At 42.5% G+C, this 20,064-nt stretch overlaps 1 protein-coding gene across 4 annotated transcripts in view; it reads right to left on the bottom strand.

Moving 5' to 3' along the window:
* The window catches only part of Plch1 (phospholipase C eta 1), a 194,167-nt gene that overhangs the window by 50,246 nt on the left and 123,857 nt on the right, over positions 1-20,064 (bottom strand). For all 4 annotated transcript variants that reach the window (XM_048424778.3, XM_048424776.3, XM_048424777.3 and 1 more), the window contains 2 exons: positions 7,136-7,229; positions 5,099-5,302 (listed from right to left, as the gene is read on the bottom strand). In XM_048424778.3, the coding sequence (XP_048280735.3) occupies positions 5,099-5,302; positions 7,136-7,229 (298 nt within the window). The remainder of the gene's footprint in view (positions 1-5,098; positions 5,303-7,135; positions 7,230-20,064) is intronic.

Raw genomic sequence — 20,064 nt, 5'->3', positions numbered from 1 at the left:
AAATTCTTCTTTCTTTAACTTGCCTTGATTTGGGTGTCCGCATGTGGGATACTGACTGTGGACAGGTAAGTAAAAATAGAGACGACTTGGCTCTGAGAGGCCAGAGAAGTAAAAGAAAGTGTAGAAAGGAGACAGCAGCAAGTTGCAATGGTGTCTAGAGTAGACAGTTACTCCGTGAAGTCGCTGAATGTCATTTTCATACTTGGCCTCCAAAGAAATGTTGGCATTTAAAATGAGCGGCCACCATCAGCGTGAATACAGTGAGGCTAGGTGCACAGGCCATGGCTATGATATCAAACACAGAAAATTATTGAGGGTTAAGTGACCAAGGGGATGAATAATTGAGAGCAGAATGCCACTTCAAGACCTGTTACTTAGAAGGTTTTTTCCCCCACGTTATTACTTTGAGCATCTTGAATATTCAGCTATTAAACCACCTGACTTAGTCATTATAATGTCAATATGTTGTCTTGCAACTATTGTAAAAAAAAATACTGTCATAAAATAAAACATAAGTCTACAGAACCACTTTGAAGTAAGATTGTTTTTCTATATAAATAGCTCAAACACCTAATGCATCAAATTGTCTCATAAGAAAGATATCCGGCCATCAGCCCACCAATTTGCCTGTCTATATTTGATTTTAACTACCGTATCCATAGAGACTTATGAAACCTTTATCATCCTGGATTCTTCTGTTAAATTCAGATATTGTTATCCAAATGACAGAGAAAGACAAGGGTTTAAATGCTTAAAAAAATCACTCTCAACTTGGCAGGTAGAATTGCACTTCCCTTCTGCCTTGCCCACCGTATTTCCATCAGCTTAGATCAGCACCATCATCCTCTCTAGCTTCCCTTCCACCCTTCAGTTCTCTCACTGAGCTCTCTTGGGTTTTATCTCTTCACCATTTAGTCGCTGTTTATGGTACCAGAGATCGAGTCTAGAACCCAATGCACAAACTCCAATGATGTAGGTGGGCCTTCTGCCTATGTGTTATTTTCATTGGTTAATAAAGAGACTGCCTTGGCCCTTTGATAGGACAGAAAATTAGGGAGGCGGAGTAAGCAGAACAGAATGCTGGGAAGAGGGCAGTGAGGCAGATGCCATGGAGCCAGCCACCAGGTCAGACATGCTGAATCTTTCCCGGTAAGCCACCACCTCGTGGTGCTACACAGATTATTAGAAATGGGTTCATCAAGATGTGAGAGTTAGCCAGTAACTAACTCTCTAGAGATAATGGGCCAGGCAGTATTTAAATGAATACAATTTGTGTGTTGTTATTTCTGGGGCTAAGCTAGCCGTGCGGTTGCTGGGCGGGACGAAAAGCAGGCCTGCCCGCAGCTTCTCACTACATTCCACCATTGCAGCTATACCACCCATCCTCTTTCCCATTTTTATCTTGAAACAGGGTCTCATTAGGTTATCCTGCCAGGCCTTGCACTTGAGAACTTTCAACCTCAGCCCGCCAAGCAGCTGCGGCTAAGAGGCTTGCACAAGCAGGCCAGATTACTCCAATATTTTTTATTCTCCCTTTAAACAATAATAGGTGGTGTCCCACCACCCTCTTGAATCAGTTCACACCTCCCCTCTTCCTCTACAAACAGACATTCCGCGTGAGTGGGTCATGCTACACCTACACAGCACTGTCTAAACTATAAGCTGGATGCTACACCTGTAGGCTATAAAACCCTTATTTAGGGCTCCACGTTCCCCTTTCTCCGCCTCATGGTGCATGGGGTTAAAAGCCAGTACCCTTACGTTATTGCCACCACCGCTGCTCTCAGTGCTTTCCTATCTGCACCCACAAACCTCAGAGCTCAGTGAGATAAACTCCTTCCCCCTTAAGGTGCTTCTTATCAAATATTTGGTCAGAGTGGTGAGGAAAGTAACCAGAAGAGAAAACTGGTACGGACACTGGTTGGACGCACCTGATTCGGAGCATAGAGTGCTTGGAGCTTGTAGAAGTGTTCCCAGAGGCTGTAGGCTAGAGAAGTCTGTGGTGATTTGAAAGAAAATGGTTCCCAAAGGAAGCAGCACTATTAGGAGGTGTGGTCTTGTTGGAGTAGATGTGGTCTTGTTAGAGGAAGTGTGTCACTGTGGAGGTGGGCTTTGAGGGCCCTTATATGCTCAAGCCACACCCAGTGAGACAGATCACTCCCAGTTGCCTACAAGATGTAGGACTGTCAGCTCCTTCTGCAGCACCATGTCTGCCTGCATGCTGCCATGTGCCACCATGACAATAGTGGACTAAACCTCTGTACTGTAAGTAAGCCAGCACGATTAATTATTTTCCTTTATAAGAGGTGTCATGGTCATGGTGTCTCCACAGCAACAAAAACCCTAATTACAACAAAGCCATAGAATGGTAATAGGCTATGCTGCTGTAGGTTTGGAAGTCCAGAGTGCTGACAGAAAGAATGGTTGAAATCAAGAACTCCATTCGGAGGTTGTTCATGGAACACTCTGGCAAAGAATCTGACTTGTGGAGGGCCGGACCACATTCTCCATTGCTTCTAGGAACAAAGGTAGAGATTGACCTCTGTGACCCCAAGGTGTGGCGGCACACGCCTTTAATCCCAGCGCACGTGCTTTGGTGCTTTGTAACTCTCTACCGCTGCGTCCCTGCCTACTCCCGAGGTTTCACCTGGGACTGGGAGCAGTTTGACCAATCCGAGAATGACACGTCCGAAGCGGGGTCTGTTTCCTTTATAAGGGATGGGTTCCATCTTATCTGGGTCTCCGCCATGTTGGCTGATGCCCGCTCTCCCAAGGGGCATTAAAGCTTTACTGCAGAAGTATCCTATGCGTACCGCGTGGTTCTTGCTGGCGAGACGGTAGCGCGGGACACTGACTGGATCTGCCTGTGTCCTGATGGATCAATTTATTCGGCAGAGGAAATCTGAAGACAGTGACATTTATGGTACGCCATAGTTGCTGTTGTCCCTTGCATTTACCCCGATTCACAGTGAGACACAGCAGAAAGTGGGGCACAGAGATATGAAAATATGCAGTACAGTGAGAAAATCCGCCTTTTAAAGAACGTTAAAAGCGAGCACAGGGCAGGTGGGAACAAACCAACTATAATTATTAATGAAGTTAGTACCACTAGGCTGGGGTATGGCATTAGCGTGCCTAAGGATCTGGTTTCAAGCCCTGGCAACTGGGGGAGGGTATTAAGGAAAAAATCAGGACTCTGCACTTGGCAATAAGAAAGGTGATTTGAGGGCAAGACACGGAGACACAAGGAGGGCACCATCCAAGGCTCCCAAATGAAACAATTCAAACACATTAGGCTCCCACATGAAACAATGCAAACTCATCTGAAAACCTTTCGCGCTCTTAGCAAAAAGAGCTTCAGGGCATCTAGCTTGAGTCAGGCTGATGAAGGAAGTATTTTCCCAGCTTCAGCCATAAAAGAACAGAGGCCTCGGCAGTGATGGTCCAACTTGGCCAGGCCACATCGCAACCAGCAACAGAACTCAGCAATAGTTCATAGAGCTGTATTTGCGCGAATGCAAGACACAAGAGTGAGGAGTTGTGGAACTTGCACCGAGATTCTAAACATCCTTTGAGGTCAGGCAACCTGTGGCATAGTAGGGTTCCCTAAACAGGGCTCCTGAATCAGCTGTGAAGATGTGAAGGTGGTTCGAAGTTGCAAGGAAGATCACAGATATTGGAGACGTCAGAGATGTAAGATGTTTACAGAGTTAAGCAAGCTAAAGAGAGAAACCATAGGTATACCAGGCAACAGAGCTTACAGAAAGGACTTCTCAATCTTGTGTGAATCCAGATGATATGAGCAATAGCTCCAAATGTTGGACAGATCTATGTAGGGCCTGGTGCTTACCCTAGTGGATTCTGGATTGCTTTGGTGGGATCTTTCTGGACTAGGCCCCCATTCCTCCACTTTGGAAATGGTTATGTTCTCTGGGCCATTGTATTGTTTTTAGATTTTACAGGAGGCTCACAGTTGTGAGTAACTGAGTCTCAGAAGAAAGTGAACCTTAAATAGTATGGATCATGAAGACTTTGGAGACCCTTGAAAGAATGAGTGCATTTTCTATTGCAAGATGAAGATAAAGAGAGGTTGAATTGAGGATGAAAGACCCACTCAAATACAGATGATGTCATCCCATGAGCTTGGAGCCCAGACTGAATAAAAATGGGGGAAATGAGAAAGCCTGAAGACCAGCCAGCACTCCTCTCTCTCTGTTTCCTGACTGTGGCTGCAGTGTGACTAGCCTCCTCATGCTCACGCCTTGCCTTCCCCATCATGATGATCTGGTCCCTTCAAGCAGCAAGCCAAAGGGGAAGAATTTCTTCACTAGCCACCCTCCCCAAATAAAAATCTGAACCTAAAACCATTATGCCTGACCCAACTCTGCCTGATTACTTAAATTTCACCTCACACTCTATTTGCCTATACTGACATTCCAATGCCATGCCTGTGACTCAGCCAACAGAATCCTTATATCATAGTATATTTTTATGTACGTGCTCCCTCATAATTTGTGAGCTCTTCAAAGTCAAATATCACATCTTACTTATATCTGTGTCCTCACCACTAATTTATTTATTAAATTAGCAATTTAATAAATGTGGGCCATGAAGTCTCTACAAAATAAAAGGTTGCCTGAAACTACATTTGCTGTTTTTTATTTTCAAACATCTTTTTTGTTTGCTTGTTTGTTTTGATTTTCGAGACAGGGTTTCTCTGTAGTTTTGGTGCCTGTCCTGGAACTAGCACTTGTAGTCCAGGCTGGCCTCAAACTCATCCCGAGTGCTGGGATTAAAGGCGTGTACCACCACTGTCCAGCTTAAAACATCTTTTTTTAGGGAGATCGTTACTTTCAATACATACATAACAACTCAGTGTATGATGTTTTCCAAGTATTGGCACATTTCTCTCTTCTCTCTCTCTCTCTCTCTCTCTCTCTCTCTCTCTCTCTCTCATGATTGAAAATAAGGAGACAAGGAGGAGAATGACTTTATAATGAACAAATATATGTAATTAGTATAGAAAAAGCTTTTGGGCCTCTATTATTTAAACGGCCTATTAACCAATCCCGCCTGAGTTCAGGTGAGCTCCACTTACCTTCCACACACCGACAGCCCTCTTGTAGCACCCGTGCATACATGTCCACCTTGGACTGAGAAAGGAGCTGGTCCCCCGTCAGGTATGTGTTGTGAGACGAAGCAATGTAGTAGTTGCAGAGGGGCTGGTCCATGTCCTGGTACACTTCGTGGTGCAAAGGGTTAAACACGTCACAAGCAGGACTACGCATGAAGTTCGTGAAGCCTTCAGAAGAAAGAGGGAATGCCACAGCTTGCAAAGAATCGCTACTTAACCGATGCCAAGAAAAGACAAAAAGCGATCAAGAACAGTCATAAGTGAGTATCAGGACAACGCTCGTGGTGACAAGTGGAGCCAAGAGAGGGTTTGCTTGATGCCAGAGTAAATATATATATATACATGAGTCGCCACTTAAATATATCCTATAGAAAAATGAATTGACATGTTGTCATGACAAGCGCATTTATTATTTGTGTAGTGTGACCTCAGGGGTGACCAGTGTTGCCTTAGAGCCATATTTATACATCAATCAAGCAGGGACTGATAAGTTGTTATGTTCTGGAAAACAGCACTTGGCAAAGTTTAAGGCTAAACCTTTAAGCATTGCCTAAATTCAGAGGGTGACTAACAGTGAAACTGGCTTTGGGAAAAATGCTGCCAGTGGCTTTTACATAAGTAGTTTAGAATGAGTGCTTAAAAGTTAGTGTAGAAAATCTACCAGTTTTCCTGTAAGCTTTCAAAACACAAAACGTGAGTAGAAGTTGCGAGCACTCTCGTGGGTTCATGAATTAAGACACCACTGACCAGAAGTAGGCACCACTACGATATGTTGTTTCAAGTGTTGGAGACTCGTTTGGTAAAATCCAATCTGGAAATATCCTGAATCTTCAGAATTTCCTCATCACGGCAACCTTTATGTTTAAAACCAGACACCATATCTAATTGCCATTCCTGGGGGAAGTCGCAGGAAAAAAATGTTTATATCTTAGTACAGTCTTAAGAGGCCCAATTTAGTTTGCCTTCTGTTCTAAAATAGTTTTAATGATAGAAAATTTGAAATGATTGCCCCTCATTTTAATTCTCTTCCGCCCCAGAAAATAAGTTTGCAGCATAAAGATTCTTTATCAAGTCTTGTGTAGTGTTATGAGTCTGACTGCTTGAGACCAGAAGTTCAGGGTCAACGTGAGGAATCTAGTGAAGACCAGTCTCTAGCACACACACACACACACATGCACGCACGCACGCACACACGCACACACACACGCACGCACACACGCACGCACACACGCACGCGCGCATACACACACAATCTGTCTATACTAGTACTGGTAGCAGGGGAATACTGGAAGTCAGAGATCAACTGTGGCCCAGCCTGTTCTTAGGGAGTGTTGAGATTCCCAATACTCTTCAGATAAAATTATCTCTTCTACTTGGGAAATCGCACAGCCTATCATTTATTTCTCTGCATATGTTAAAAGTGTGCAGTTTATGCACACAGTGACTATATTTATACCATATTATTTATGTATAATCCTCAGAGCTAGATTCTGAGTGCACGGCGGTGAGTAAATGATGTCATTTCTTTTGGTCTTCTCTTCTCTAGCTATAAACTGAGTGGCGCTGGTGACAAAGCTTCCATGTCGAACAGTTTCTGAAATGCTACCCATTGGGAAAAACAAATCAATTTTTAACATTTTATTTTAAAAATGTTTATTGTCAAATCAGTTCTTTTGTAGATTCTTTGTTTGGGGGCCAAATTTCTCTTCCTGCAATCATCAGGACATGCCTATTTCTAAAAAGAAAGATTATCCATTTGAGCAAAGTCCAAATATTTCTTGGCGTTCATCACACACAATGGTAACTTAAAGAGTACTGTAAAAATAAGGAGAAACCAAAACCATAGATTTGGCTTTGCACAAAAATATATGCTTTCAGGCTTTATCTGAATTACCTAAAAGTCCATGTATATTTTCCAGTTTTGCTTCGGAGAAACTATAATAAAATTTAATGTAATGGATGGGAGACACAGAGAAACGCAGATTAAGACCTCTAGTTTACCTTCAATACCAAGGACATTTTTCACTTTGTTTTCTTCGGAAACTTCGAACTTCTTTATGACGTCAAGACAGTAGTCCACTGTCACGTTACTCATCTAAGGAAAGCAGAACAGAGAGAAAGCACCGGCAACTTCATGAGTTGCATCCCCCTACACTGCACCAAGATGGACTGACCAGGACCCCTCGCTTGGCATGCATCCCTTGAGTAAAGCCCATAATCATGACCACACCACCAGGAAATACGGTTAAGTACACAGAGCTGCAATGTCTCCAAGGAGCTCCAGGGACCCAGAAAGCAGTGAGCTTGTCTACTATAAGCTAGACTTAGCACACGTAACCTAAATGGTAATTTCTCATAATATAAAAAGAACCACTCCACGGCCAGGCATGGTGGTGCATATCTTTAATTCCAGCACTTGGGAGGCAGAGACTGGCTGATCCTTGTGAGTTTGAGACCAGCCTGGTCTACAGAGTGAGTTCCAGTATAGCTAGGATTACACAGAGAAACCCTGTCTCAAAAAAAAAAAAAAACAAGAAAAGAAGGAAGAGAGGGAGGGAGGAAAGGAGGGAGGAAAGGAGGGAGGGAGGGAGGAAAGGAGGGAGGGAGGGAGGGAGAAAAGGAAATCACACTGATAAATTTGGTTCACTTTGCAATTATTCGGCTATGAGGACATTTGTTCTGAGGTGCAGAGGCCTCAGGTAAACCACCAGGAACCCACAAGATCTAAAGCAAAGCACCAACAATGAACCACCCATCATTCTAGGGTAGATGTGATGGTAGATAAGCAGAGAACTCATTATCACCTCAAGACACAAGGCAGAAGTAGATTTTTTTTAAATCATACTTGAAAATAAGTTCACCAAATTAATGAAAATATTAGTAAAGGCTTCACAAAACCAAAAGATTTCTACAAATAACTTTCTACCGATTACCGTGTGCCGTAAGGACTGCCTGTTTAAACTCTGCTAACGAGAGCCGAAGTTAAAGAGTGAATCTGCTCCCATCCTGTGTCATTGTCTCCTCATGTAAGAAGCGGCATCTCAACGGCACGACACTTTCCATTTCTAAGCCTCTCTGTACGATGCCTTTTACATTCGCATATCGGTATCATGCAAAATAGTTATGACAACCTATTTTATTTTTAAATGTGTACATTGTGCACAGGTGCCTGCCATAGATGCCTTGAGTGTGTGAAGTCCTGAGTCAATGTGTGCTGTTGATGAGGCATGAATATGTCAAGGGCTCCAGAGACCCTAGGAGAACTGCAGTGCTTTCCTCGGCTGGGCTCAAAGAAACGGCAAAGCCTTCCTCTGGGATCTGAGTGCTGGTGTTGACAGTATGGGCCCAAGATGTCCACTTTCTCTTCCTAGATATTTGTAGCTTTAAGACAACAAGAACTGCTCCTGCTGAGATTCGCTAAAACTATCTCCTTGATCCAGCTTCACACCATAAACCCTTTCTTCCTGACGACCTGTATTACTAACTCTGCCACCTTGTTCAGCAATAAATAATAACGCCACCGCCTTGTTCAAATGTATATAATAAACACACTGAGCTTCCAAGGGCTGAGGCTCTCTATTGGAAAGTCCAGTCCACCATTTCCAGCTAGTTCTTCGTGTCTGTGTCTGTGTGTCCCCTTTCCTCATCCCTCAGTGTTCCCAGTCAGAGCTGCCCCTGGATCCATGCAGGGACCTGGAAGCCTGCAGGGGCTGAAAGAGGGAGTCAGATCATCTGCAGCTGAAGTTACAGATAGTGATGAGCCACCCAAAGTGAGGACGAAACAGAACTTTGGTTATGCTAGAGTCGTATGTGTTCGTCACCGAGCCATCTCTCCAGCCCGTACAATTGTCATCCAAACTTGGCGTTTTCTATCCTGGTTTACTGAGAAGAAAACCCATGCAGAGAATAGCTAAGTAGTGCCACCAAAGTCCCAAAACTGTAAGAAGCAGGGACCAAGGAACAAATTTGGACTTCCTGGGTTTTAAGTCTAAACATTTTGCTTTCTTGTAGATCTAATCCCTTGATGTGTTTCCTCAGTTCTACTAAAATATTTGAAGGATGCAGGTGAAATTTATAAATTTTTATAACTTTCAAGTCAGTTGGCAGAATCTGGCTTCTTGCATGATTTAAAACTGGACTCTATTCTGCTCTGTTAACTACTCTATTTTAAAATCATTTAGAAGAGAAAAAGCCCTCACATTATAGGTAAGTACACACAATACAGATGAGTTGGAGAAACCAGTAATGTATCTGTAAAAATGATCCACGCTCCAACCCTGCTTATCTTCCCAGTAAGTGAAATTTCAAAACAGAGTCAATGGAGTGAATGATTACATTTCTCATGGTCACGAGCCCCTAGCACATCAAACACAAACCTGAGACAAAATTTGCAAATTTTAATATTGCTGAACTTATTTTTATTCACATAACTCAACCCATTATTGAGAAAGTCAAAATCGCAGTGTTTAAGACTAAATATAATTCCCTTTTATCTATCCAGAATCCTAAGGCAACAAAGCTAATACTTATATTTCTTTTGGAATGGACCACCACACTCCTCTTTGTGTTTACACTATTTTGTCATTCTATACACTTATCTGTTGACCTATTATGTTAAACATTATGCAAGCTTCACATACTATAAGCTCTTTTTGAGTCAACAAAGTTTTCCCACTTTGCCCATCCCACCGTGCACCCACCTAACGCTTACTAAATAACCTATTGCTTAATTTATTCCAGCTAGGCAAGCCCTGAACACTGGAGAATACACTATGTGGGAATATGCTATGCATTCCCAAAGTTTTTTGGGTTTATTTGTTGCTGCAACTCCTACTGATTGAGCCTTAATAAGTCTACCACAAATAATTCCCATGATTCTAACGACTCCTAGGTATATTTTTTTCCACATAGCAGAAAGGCGAGAAATGCCCTCTGAATTTCATTGTCCCCTTCTTGAATTCATTGCCCTGCCTCTTCTCCTACACTTGTCTGATTCAGAGCTTTGATGAGCTTCTGCCTCGTCTTCACTGTGTGATAATCACAGCCGAGCTCTCTGAAGGTCAAATGTCTGCATTTTGCAGGTGTTTTGTATAGATTCAGTGATTTTTCTTCCACACACACACTTTTTTTTGACAGTTTAGTTTAGCAGCAGAATGCTCTAGGTTGGGTTGGAATCGTTGCTCCTGGTTTCTCCGCTTCTGAGTAGCGTTGGGGAAGTCCTGAGGTGGTGCTCACGCCAAGCCTGCTTACTCATCCTACCTCAGCTTAACTCAGTTAGCTTCAGTCTTCTCTATTCTCATGTTAGTTTTTCAAGAATGAGTTTGAGCTGCAGCTGAGTGACTTGTCTTCCATTGTGTTATGGCCCTCAACTGGCATCTCTAGAGATCCGTCTCTTTTTATTGCTTGATAATTCCCTCCCATCTACTTATTGTTTTCTATTTTTGGTTCTGTCTGCTCTGTTTTCTACACTCTATAAACCTACCATTGTGGTTACTTCTCTGCTCTTTAAGCTTCCCTGACCTCTTTTCCCCTTCTGAATCTTTTCTCCTAGTGTCTCGTTCTCAGTTCACCGCTGTAATTTTATTTAAAGGTACATTTAAAACCAAGTCAATAATAAGTTGGGACAGAAGATCATGAGCAAAGCTGATTCCTGGCTTCACTCTAAGATTCTGGGGCCACGCTACTGTATTTGATTTCTGATAGAAGCTAGTATCTTAGGATCCCCCGCCATACACACACTTTGGGTTGTCATGTTAGATATCTAAGGCTACTATACAACAACAAGGTGGTGACTTTAAACAACAGAAACTTATTCTGCCGTGGTTATGAAAGGTAGAAGTTCGGAACCAAGGTGTCAGCAGGATTAGCTCCCCTGAAGTCTCTGAGGGTGATCCTGTCCTATCTCCCCATGTATCAGAAAATGGCATGCTTTCCTAGTGTGAGGAGTATGGCCACCTGCATCTCCTACCTAGGACCTTCTTCCCGTGTCCTTCCTCCTTCCTATGACCTTCTTCCTGTGTCCTTCCTCCTTCCTATGACCTTCTTCCCATGTCCTTTCTCCTTCCTATGACCTTCCTGTGTTCTTTCTCCTTCCCGTGGCCTTCTTCCCGTGTGCCCATTTCTACCACTCATCTATGAGAAGTATCACTTTCAGCTTTAAGGCCCATTTCAAATTAATATCTTAACTGTATCCATCAATACACCAACACTCACTCTAGCTCCAGCACATTCACTGGTACTAAGAAGTATCACTTAGATCTTCGGGCATCAATATTCAACTCACTATAACTGGTAATGTTACCCTAAGGTAAGTTTCTAAGTTTCTGTCTGGTGAGGATGAATCTGGGTGAAATAAGACTCTGTCATGGGCAAGTATTTGATTTCACATCATCCTCGATACTACCTGTGACCAGCAGTGGTGCTACATTTTGCAACTGAGTATATTTTAAAAGATGAACACTCTGGAGTCTGTAAGCAATTTTATGTCTTAAGAAGATATTGAATCAGTGGCCCAGAGACCAAAACGCCTCAGGTTTGTCCCTTTGAGCCAATTCAGTTTCCAAACTCGAATGCCGTAAAACTCTTGTGTGTCTAATGCTCCTCTTACTGCACACATTAGGTTGTCTTCAATTTCTCTTCATTACAAAGAAAGCTGAAATGCACAACTTTCGAACATTTTCTGTATATGCTTTTTTTTATAGCTATTTCTGTGTTTTTTCTATAGCTACTTCTTTAGGACAAATGACTAAAGGTAAAATGGATCATAGTTGATAAATTCTGAACAGTTTCTGACTTGTAAAACTGCTGTACTGAGTAATTAGACCAATTACAAGCTAAAGTAGATACCATGTTTGTTAATGTTCACTAAATCAATGGGTTAAAATAATAATCTTTTGGCTTAATTTTAGACTTTTTATTATTAGTAAGGGCAAAGTATTTCCAGGTGCAATGACCCAAAAAGCTTTTTCCAACGAAGGAAACTCAGTATTTTTTTTTCTGTGTCACAAATATTTCCCTACCTTGTGATTCAGTTATGTAGTGCTTGAAATATCAAACCTTAAAATATCTATACATTAAAATGTTCCTTTGCGGTTTCTGCCTCTTGAGGTACAGTAATATAGATAAATTGGCTTAGATAGATGATAGACAGATAGATAGATAGATAGATAGATAGATAGATAGATAGATAGATAAACAGATGGATACATAATAGACATTGTTTCAAGCCCTACCCAAATGTCAATAGCTTCAAGCTAACTTAGAAATTAAACTAGGTACAGATCTGCCAGGGAAGACTTCACATAGCACTGGCTTCCATTTCCCCCAAACCAGAACATTCACTGGCAGAATTTCAGCATAACCAGGGACGGGGAAGAAATGCATGCCCATTAGCAAGTGATATGCACTACTGATATTCAAATGGGCTGGAGTGATTCCACCAGCCAAGATGAAGTTAAAGTCGCAGGTTTATGCATTTTAATTTTAATTCTTCACATTGTTGCACTTCTGAATATCTCAGTCACATTCAAGACCAACCTTAAACTTGACATTGTGAGGTGGGAAAAGTGGATACCAGTTGCCCTTCACATGAAAAAGGAGGCAAGGTTGAAAATCAGGAAGAACGAGGATGACTAGATAAAGTGCTACCAGGAGGAAAAGGGAACTCAAGCTGGACAAACCAAAAAACAGGATTCTTGCAGAAAGCCAATCAAGATGCTAAGGCATCGACTAATGGCCTAGGTGCAGGTAACAGGCTCATGAGCTACAGAGTTGAGCATGGAAATCCTGGCTAATAAAACAACACAATTTTTTATAAAAGCACCTTATTAAAAATAAGGCTGAGAGACAAAATTTGGGAGCGGGGGGGGGGCAGTGGGTAAAAGGAAGGGGAGAAGGGCGGTTGAGGAGAACTTGAGAGAATGGGATAGTCGAGATGGAGGAAGGACAGATATGAGAGCAAGGAAAGAGGTATCTTGATTAAGGGAGTCATTATGGAGTTAGCAAGAAACCTGGCTCTAGAAAAATGTCCAAGAACCCATAGGGATGACCTCAGCTAAGCCCCTAAGCAATAGAGGAGAGGGTGTCTGAGCTGACCTTAGCCTATAGTCAAACTGATAATTATCTTAAATATCATCAACCTTCGTCCAACAACACATGGGAACAGAGGCAATGACCCACATCGAAGCACTGGACTGAGCTCCCAAGATCCAGCTGAAGAGTGGAAGGAGTGAGAGTATGAACAAGGAATCCAAGACCAAGAGGGGGTCATCCACTGAGACAGTTTGCTTGAGCTAATGGGAGCTCACCAACTCCAACTGGACTGGGAGTGAACAAGCATGGGAACAACCAAGCCCCCTGAAGGGGCTGACAGCTGGGGCAGACTGAGGGGCCACTGATAGTGACACTGGGTTGTGCCTCTACTGCATATACCGGTTTCCTGGGATCCTATTCTCTTTGGATGTAAACCTTGCTCAACCTAGATGTAGTAGGAAAGGCCTTGGACTTTCCACAGGGCGGGGTGCATGGCACTCCCTTAGGGTTGGAGGGGTTGGGGGAGGGTCTATGGAAGGAGAGGGAGGGGATTGGGAGGAGCGGAGGGAGTAGAAATTTGGATTTTTTTTTAAGTAATAAAAAAAAATAAGGCTGAGAAAAGTGCCTGCCAATTAGGAGGGCTCAAAGGAACCTGTTTAGCATCATCAATGAGCTGGCTTTAAGCTGTTCCCCTGACTCTCCTTCAGGTCCAATCATTCAAAAGAGTGGCTCACAGAGGGCCAGTCTGTCCCTCCAGTTATCTATGTATCATAAATGACAGCTCAGGAATAGGCAAACAAAAGAACTGCACAGAAGTGGAGTGGTTGTAAAGACCTGTGGCCTCTCCGGACATCTTCCCTTCACGGCACCTGAGTGTGTTCATTTAAGCCTTGTGCCTACAGGGCATTTTATTTATGGAGGGTCTATGATAGAAGTATGATGGTACAGACTGATGATATCACTGACCAAAGATACTGATTTAATCCCCAGTTCCCTCTCCCTTCCCTGTGCTCACAGCCTCTCATCCCATGGTTGGAACTATTCAGAGGTCCAATAAATTCAGATCTGAAAGAGATTGGCTCACTGGACGTAACAAAGTGACCCAATCGCTCAGGAAGTTCCAAGGGTTTTAATGGCTCCTTATCAAGATCAGGAGACAAAGATCACATACAAAATTACTGTTATTATTGCTATCATCATTAGAATCATTTTATTACATCGTGGCGGAAGTGAGAGGATGAGACAAAGGAGAACTTAGGAGAAAATCCTAGTTGTGTATAAGTGGTGTGATTCAGGACTGGCTACCTTAACACACAGCATCTCAGAACGTGAGGAAATAGTACTTGCAGAAAGGTGTCTCTGATTCCCCCCAGCTCTTTTCCCTTTAGGCAGGTGTTTACTCCTGGGATCCCCCCCACAGCCGAGTTAGGGTGTAATACTAACATTCAGAAGATGCCCTCCCTATACACGCAGAGAAGGAGCCAAAGGCAGATAACCAGAGGGAGCTGAACAAAGGGGTCTTGCCAAGTTTCTTCTCTGCTCCTACAGCATGACATCACAGTCTTTCCACCAATCACGTTTCCCCATGTCTGCATGTCCGTCCATGTGTCAAAAGACCTGACATAAACATACACAGGCATTTCTATTTCTTCATACCCTCGTCTCCTTACTAAGTCTTCTCTATGTCATGACAATTTATCACAGAAATTTCTGGTTTTTTTTCTTCCTAAAATGCTTTTTAATACTCTCAAGTTGTGCAAAAGGTAAAGAAAAATTCTGTTCTCTATGGAACTGTAAAACCTAGTTCCATGTCTGTGTGAAACCCTTCGACATCATGTGTGGGTACCTGCTCACTTTTAATCCTACATAGGAGCCACAGAAATGACCAAATCTGTGCAAGTAAGGAAACGTGATCCTTTACTGAACAGTTTATAGAAGAAATTAACTAAAACCAACTATTTCCATTCTTACCTCGATCCTCTCAGGGCAACATGGTTAACAAAAGCAATTTATAAAATGACTCACAGATTTGAGAACGAGAGGCTGTGGTGGTTCGAATGAGAATGTGCCCAAAAGGCTCACATGTGTGAATGCTTGGGTTCCAGGTGGTGGAACTATCTGGGAAAGGCTAGGGGTGTGGCCTTGTTGGAGGAGGTCAGTCACCGGGGACAGGCTTTGATGTTTCAAAAGGCTCATTTTCAGTTTGTTCTCTCTGCCTCCTGCTTGAGGTTTACGACGATGTGAGCTCTCAGCTAGTCCTGCCTCCCTGCCTCAGCTCAAGCATCAAGGATTCTAATTCCCTGGAACCATAAGCCCAAAGAAATCTTTCTCATATAAATTGCAGTGGTTATGGTGTTTGATCAGGGCAATAGAAACGTAACTAATACAGAGGTAAATGCAATGCAAGTCAAAGAAGCAAGGAGTACATCCAGGTCTACTTAACCCTATCCTACCACTACCACCCGGTCTAACAATAATAATAACAGCCCATTCACAACAAATAAAGTGTTAACTCGCTTGAACAGGGAATAGAATAAAAGAAGCATCTTATTGGAAATCAGGTTTAATAGACTGAACCTGAGAAACTTTAAAGAGACACCCTGAAAGGCATTGAAACCAGCCAGTAGTCGAGTACAGCTTTCTCTTAAGACAGAGCTAGCTAATGGGCGGGGCTCAGGACGGTTCTCTTAGCATTTAAACGGATGAGTCCTCCCAGGAAACTGGTTGAGTGACACCTTTATCTGCTGGTTCCTTGTCAGGTTGTCTGTCTTTTCTTTCTTATTGTTTCTTACAGATGCACCTCTCCCAAATTAGCACAACAGAAAGAGGAAAGACTGCATGTGAGCAAATTTTCTGTTTCATAGAGGGCTTTAAAATTAAGTTAAAAACAATACAACTAAAAAGCAAACAAATGATAAAATTTCTATGGCACAGTCGTTAGCATGCAGTGCTTTCCATAAAAAGCAAACACACAGGAAAAATAGTTTTCTCTACTACAAATGTCAATCAAAATAAATGCTAAGATGACATTCTGTAAGTCCATATTAGCACAAACATAACTAAAGGTTTCCTTGCTGCTTTGTTCATTATAAACTGAAAACAAACTTTTATACAGCATTATCATGAAAACACTTAAGACTGAGGCTCAGTCTTAAATTATACAGCAAATTATACAGAGGAAACACATGTATGGACTGAGTTTTCCAAGGTTTTGCTGCTTTTTCTCATTCTCTCTAAAGCAAAAGTCTGAAGAACCTAATTAGCCAATTCATCTATCCATAAAATGTAATTCAAAAATTGCACTTAACTATCCTAAAAAGTACCTGTTCTGCTTGCTCAGTCAGAGTAGATTTGAATTAGTGAGACTTTTTGCCATTTCTGAGCCTGCAAGCAGCACTAGCCGGCTCAGATACAAACATCAGACGAATCTGGGGCTATGGCAAGTAAAAGTGGTATTTTTGTGGTCTAAACAGGAGAGAATTTTAAAAAGAAGTCTCAAGATCTGGAACACTGGAACAGAAACAAGTTCATCTCAGCTATACAAGCCTTCCTTCCTACACACAACTGAAAAAAAAGTATTTTTTTACAAGTCACTACAAAAATTTAATTTAAGGTACATCATAATGGCTCTATGGGTAAAGATGCTTGCTATACAAACCTGTCAACTGACCAGAGATCAATCGCTGGGACCCATGTAAAGATGAAAGAAGAGAAGCAACTCCCAAATATTTTCCTCTGGCTTCCACATGCACACTGTGGCACGTGTCTGCACATACACACTCATGCACACACTGAGTGTAAGAATATTTTAATTCAATTTAATTCAAATTAGTACCAAAACTAAGTGAGAATGATTGCGTGTATATTAGCAATGCATTAGCATCTTAATCTTGGCAAAGGCATTTTTTTCATTCATTTATCTATTTATTTCATATGTTGAGTGATGTAGGAATGTCTTCTATTTTGTGTTGATTTCATTGGTTAAATGAAGAAACTGCCTTGGCTTCTTGATAGGGCAGGGCTTAGATAGGAGGAGTAGACAGAACAGAATGCTGGGAAGAAGGGAAGTGAGGCAGACGCTATGCTTCTCCTGCCCAAGATGGACGTGTGTTAGAATCCTCCCGGTAAGCCATGCCCTCATGGTGGCATACAGATTATTAGATATGGGTTAGTCAAGATGTGAGAGTTAGCCAATAAGAGGCTTGAGCTAATAGGCCAGGCAGTGTTTAAAAGAATACAGATTCCGTGCAATTATTTCGAGTGAAAGCTAGCCGGAAGCCGGGTGGCAGGACGCAGCTTCCTTTGACAGTTGAGTGTGCTGGCTAATTTTATGTCAGCTTGATACAAGCTAAAGTCATCTGAGATGGGGAAAACTCAACTGCAAAAAAAAGAAGACTGCAAAGATCCATCTGCAGGCAGGCAAGTCTGTAGGGTATTTTATTTATTTATTTTTGTTTGTTTGTTTGGTTGGTTGGTTGGTTTTGGTTTTTTGGGACAGGGTTTCTCAGTAGTTTTGGAACCTGACCTGGAACTAGCTCTTGTAGACCAGGCTGGCCTCGAACTCACAGAGACCCGCCTGCCTCTGCCTCCTGAGTGCTGGGAATAAATGCATGCACCACCAAGGGTATTTTCTTATTAGTGACTGATGGGGGGTGGGCCTGCTCCTTGTAGGTAGGGACACCCCAGAATTGGTGATCCTGGATGTTGTAAGAAAGGCGGGCTGAGCAAAGCATGAGGAACAAGTCAGTAAGCAGCACTCCTCCATGGCCTCTGCATCAGCTCCTGCCTCCAGGTTCTCGTCCTGTGTGAGTCCCTGCCCCCCTGTTTTCGATGACGATTAGCTGCTATATGGAAACATGAGTGAAAGAAACCCTTTTCTCCCCCAAGTTACTTTCGGCCATGGTGTCTCATCACAGCAAGAGTAACCCTAAGACACATGGACACGTGCAGACTGTTCGACTGGAACCTCTAGTCCACTCCTGCTTGATCCCAAAAGCCCCATTCCCCTCTCTCCAAATCCTGCCCTCGCAGAGAATCTCCAATAAAGAACAGGTGTAGCCCAGTTCTGCATTGTCGGCTGTGGCAGCTCCTCCTGTGAAGTTGCCAGCAGCCCAAGTCCCCATCTGAAGCATTCAGTTTTTGACGATACTTGGTCGCAAACCCAGCTTGTGGAGGACACGTCATCATCCCTCTCCTACAAAGTGCATAAGCTCCCTGCTTTAGTTTGGGTGAGTGACTTCTCCTGCCTCGATCTCTGGGACTCTCAGAAAATCTCGACGAAAGAAGAGGCGCCAAAAAGCCCAATTCTGCTTTCTTGGCTACAGCAGCTCCTCCCCTGAAGTTGCCAGCATTCCAGGTCCCCACTTAACATGTTCAGCTGTTGACCATACCTGGACACAAACCCAGTTTGTGGCGGACACACCCTCACCCCTCTCCTACAGACTGTACAAGATTCCCACTTTAGTTCAAGAGTATGACTTCTCCTGCCGATCTCTGCGACTGAAGAACTCACCCAGTTGCTCAAATCAACCTGTTCCTTTACTGGTCCAACTTGGCTTGATCTGGCTTACTACATCAGTGGAGAAATCTATTATCATGATACGGAAAACCTATTACAGACCACGCTGCACAGGTGGTGGTCAGAGGACAACTTGTAGGTTCTCTCTTTCCATCCCGTGGGTTCTGGCGACACTTGGGTCATCTGGCAATGAAACCTGAAGCAGTAGCAAGCAACTTAACCTGCTGGGCCATCCCACTGGCCCACAAAAATACTTTTTAAAAAAAAGGATTATTTATGTGCATATGTGTGTCTCTGCCCATGTAAATACACACGGGTGTTGGCACTCAGAGAGGACAGAAGAGGATGCTGGGCCCCCTGGAGCTGGAATGACAGTCAGCTGCAAGCCTTCTGATTTGGGTGCTAACAACTGAACTCAGTTTTTCCTTAAGAACGGCAAATTTTTTTAATAGCTAAGCATGCTCTCCAGCCCCCTACTCAATCATAATTTTTGAAGAAAAATTATAAGTGTGTGCCTGTGTGTGTGTGAGTGCTGGTGCCCACAGAAGCCAGAGGTGTCAGATCCCTGGGGCTGTGGTTACAGGTGGTGTGAGAACCGAATGTGGGTGCTGGGAATCAAACTCGTGTCCTCTGGAAAATCAGCCGGTGTTCGTAACCACGGACTCATCTCTCTAGCCCCGCACAGATACTTTTAAAGGAAGGAATGATTCAGGAAAGCAATACAACAGCATCATTTTTTAATTCATAATTAGTTTTATAAGCTTAAGAAGGGAAAACCTTAAAAATATGCTACTTTTCTCAGTCGCATGAGAACCCTGCCCCAACACAACAAAAACAAAGCGTGCTGACTCACTTCTTGGTATTCTTTAATTTTATCATAGACTCTGAAAGTTATAAAGTATCAAGAAATATCTTTTATTTTGATAAATCTCAAGATACAGTTTGCACATTCCCGAAACTTAGCATGATGTCTTAGAAGTGGACTTTGAGTTCACACATGGCAATGAATTAAACTGAAGTGTCACAAATCTGAGTGTCCACCTGTGTTTGAGATGTATACATAAAACCCATTTATTTCTCCACTGTACTAAGAAATGGAGTTTAAAGAATTCTAAGACAGCCATATAAAACATAAATATAAACAATATAAACTTGCTGACCATAAATCAGTCTATATTATATTTAAATTTAATGTTCTCCCTTAGGTAGATTTAGGAATTCCTACCCTAAGGCCTAACTTATTAACCTTTGTACATAATTAGATGCCAACTTCCTATCTGAATTATCAGTGTTCACAGTGGGATCTAAGAATTATGCCATAGTTAATAAAACACACTATACTATGATTAAAGATCAATTTATATGTTACTAATATTAATTT

Source organism: Myodes glareolus, chromosome 20 (assembly GCF_982192425.1).
Source record: "Myodes glareolus chromosome 20, mMyoGla1.1, whole genome shotgun sequence".
NCBI classification, from domain to species: domain Eukaryota; kingdom Metazoa; phylum Chordata; class Mammalia; order Rodentia; family Cricetidae; genus Myodes; species Myodes glareolus.
Note: the sequence above shows the minus strand (reverse complement) of the source record. Positions and strands in the feature narration are given on the sequence as shown.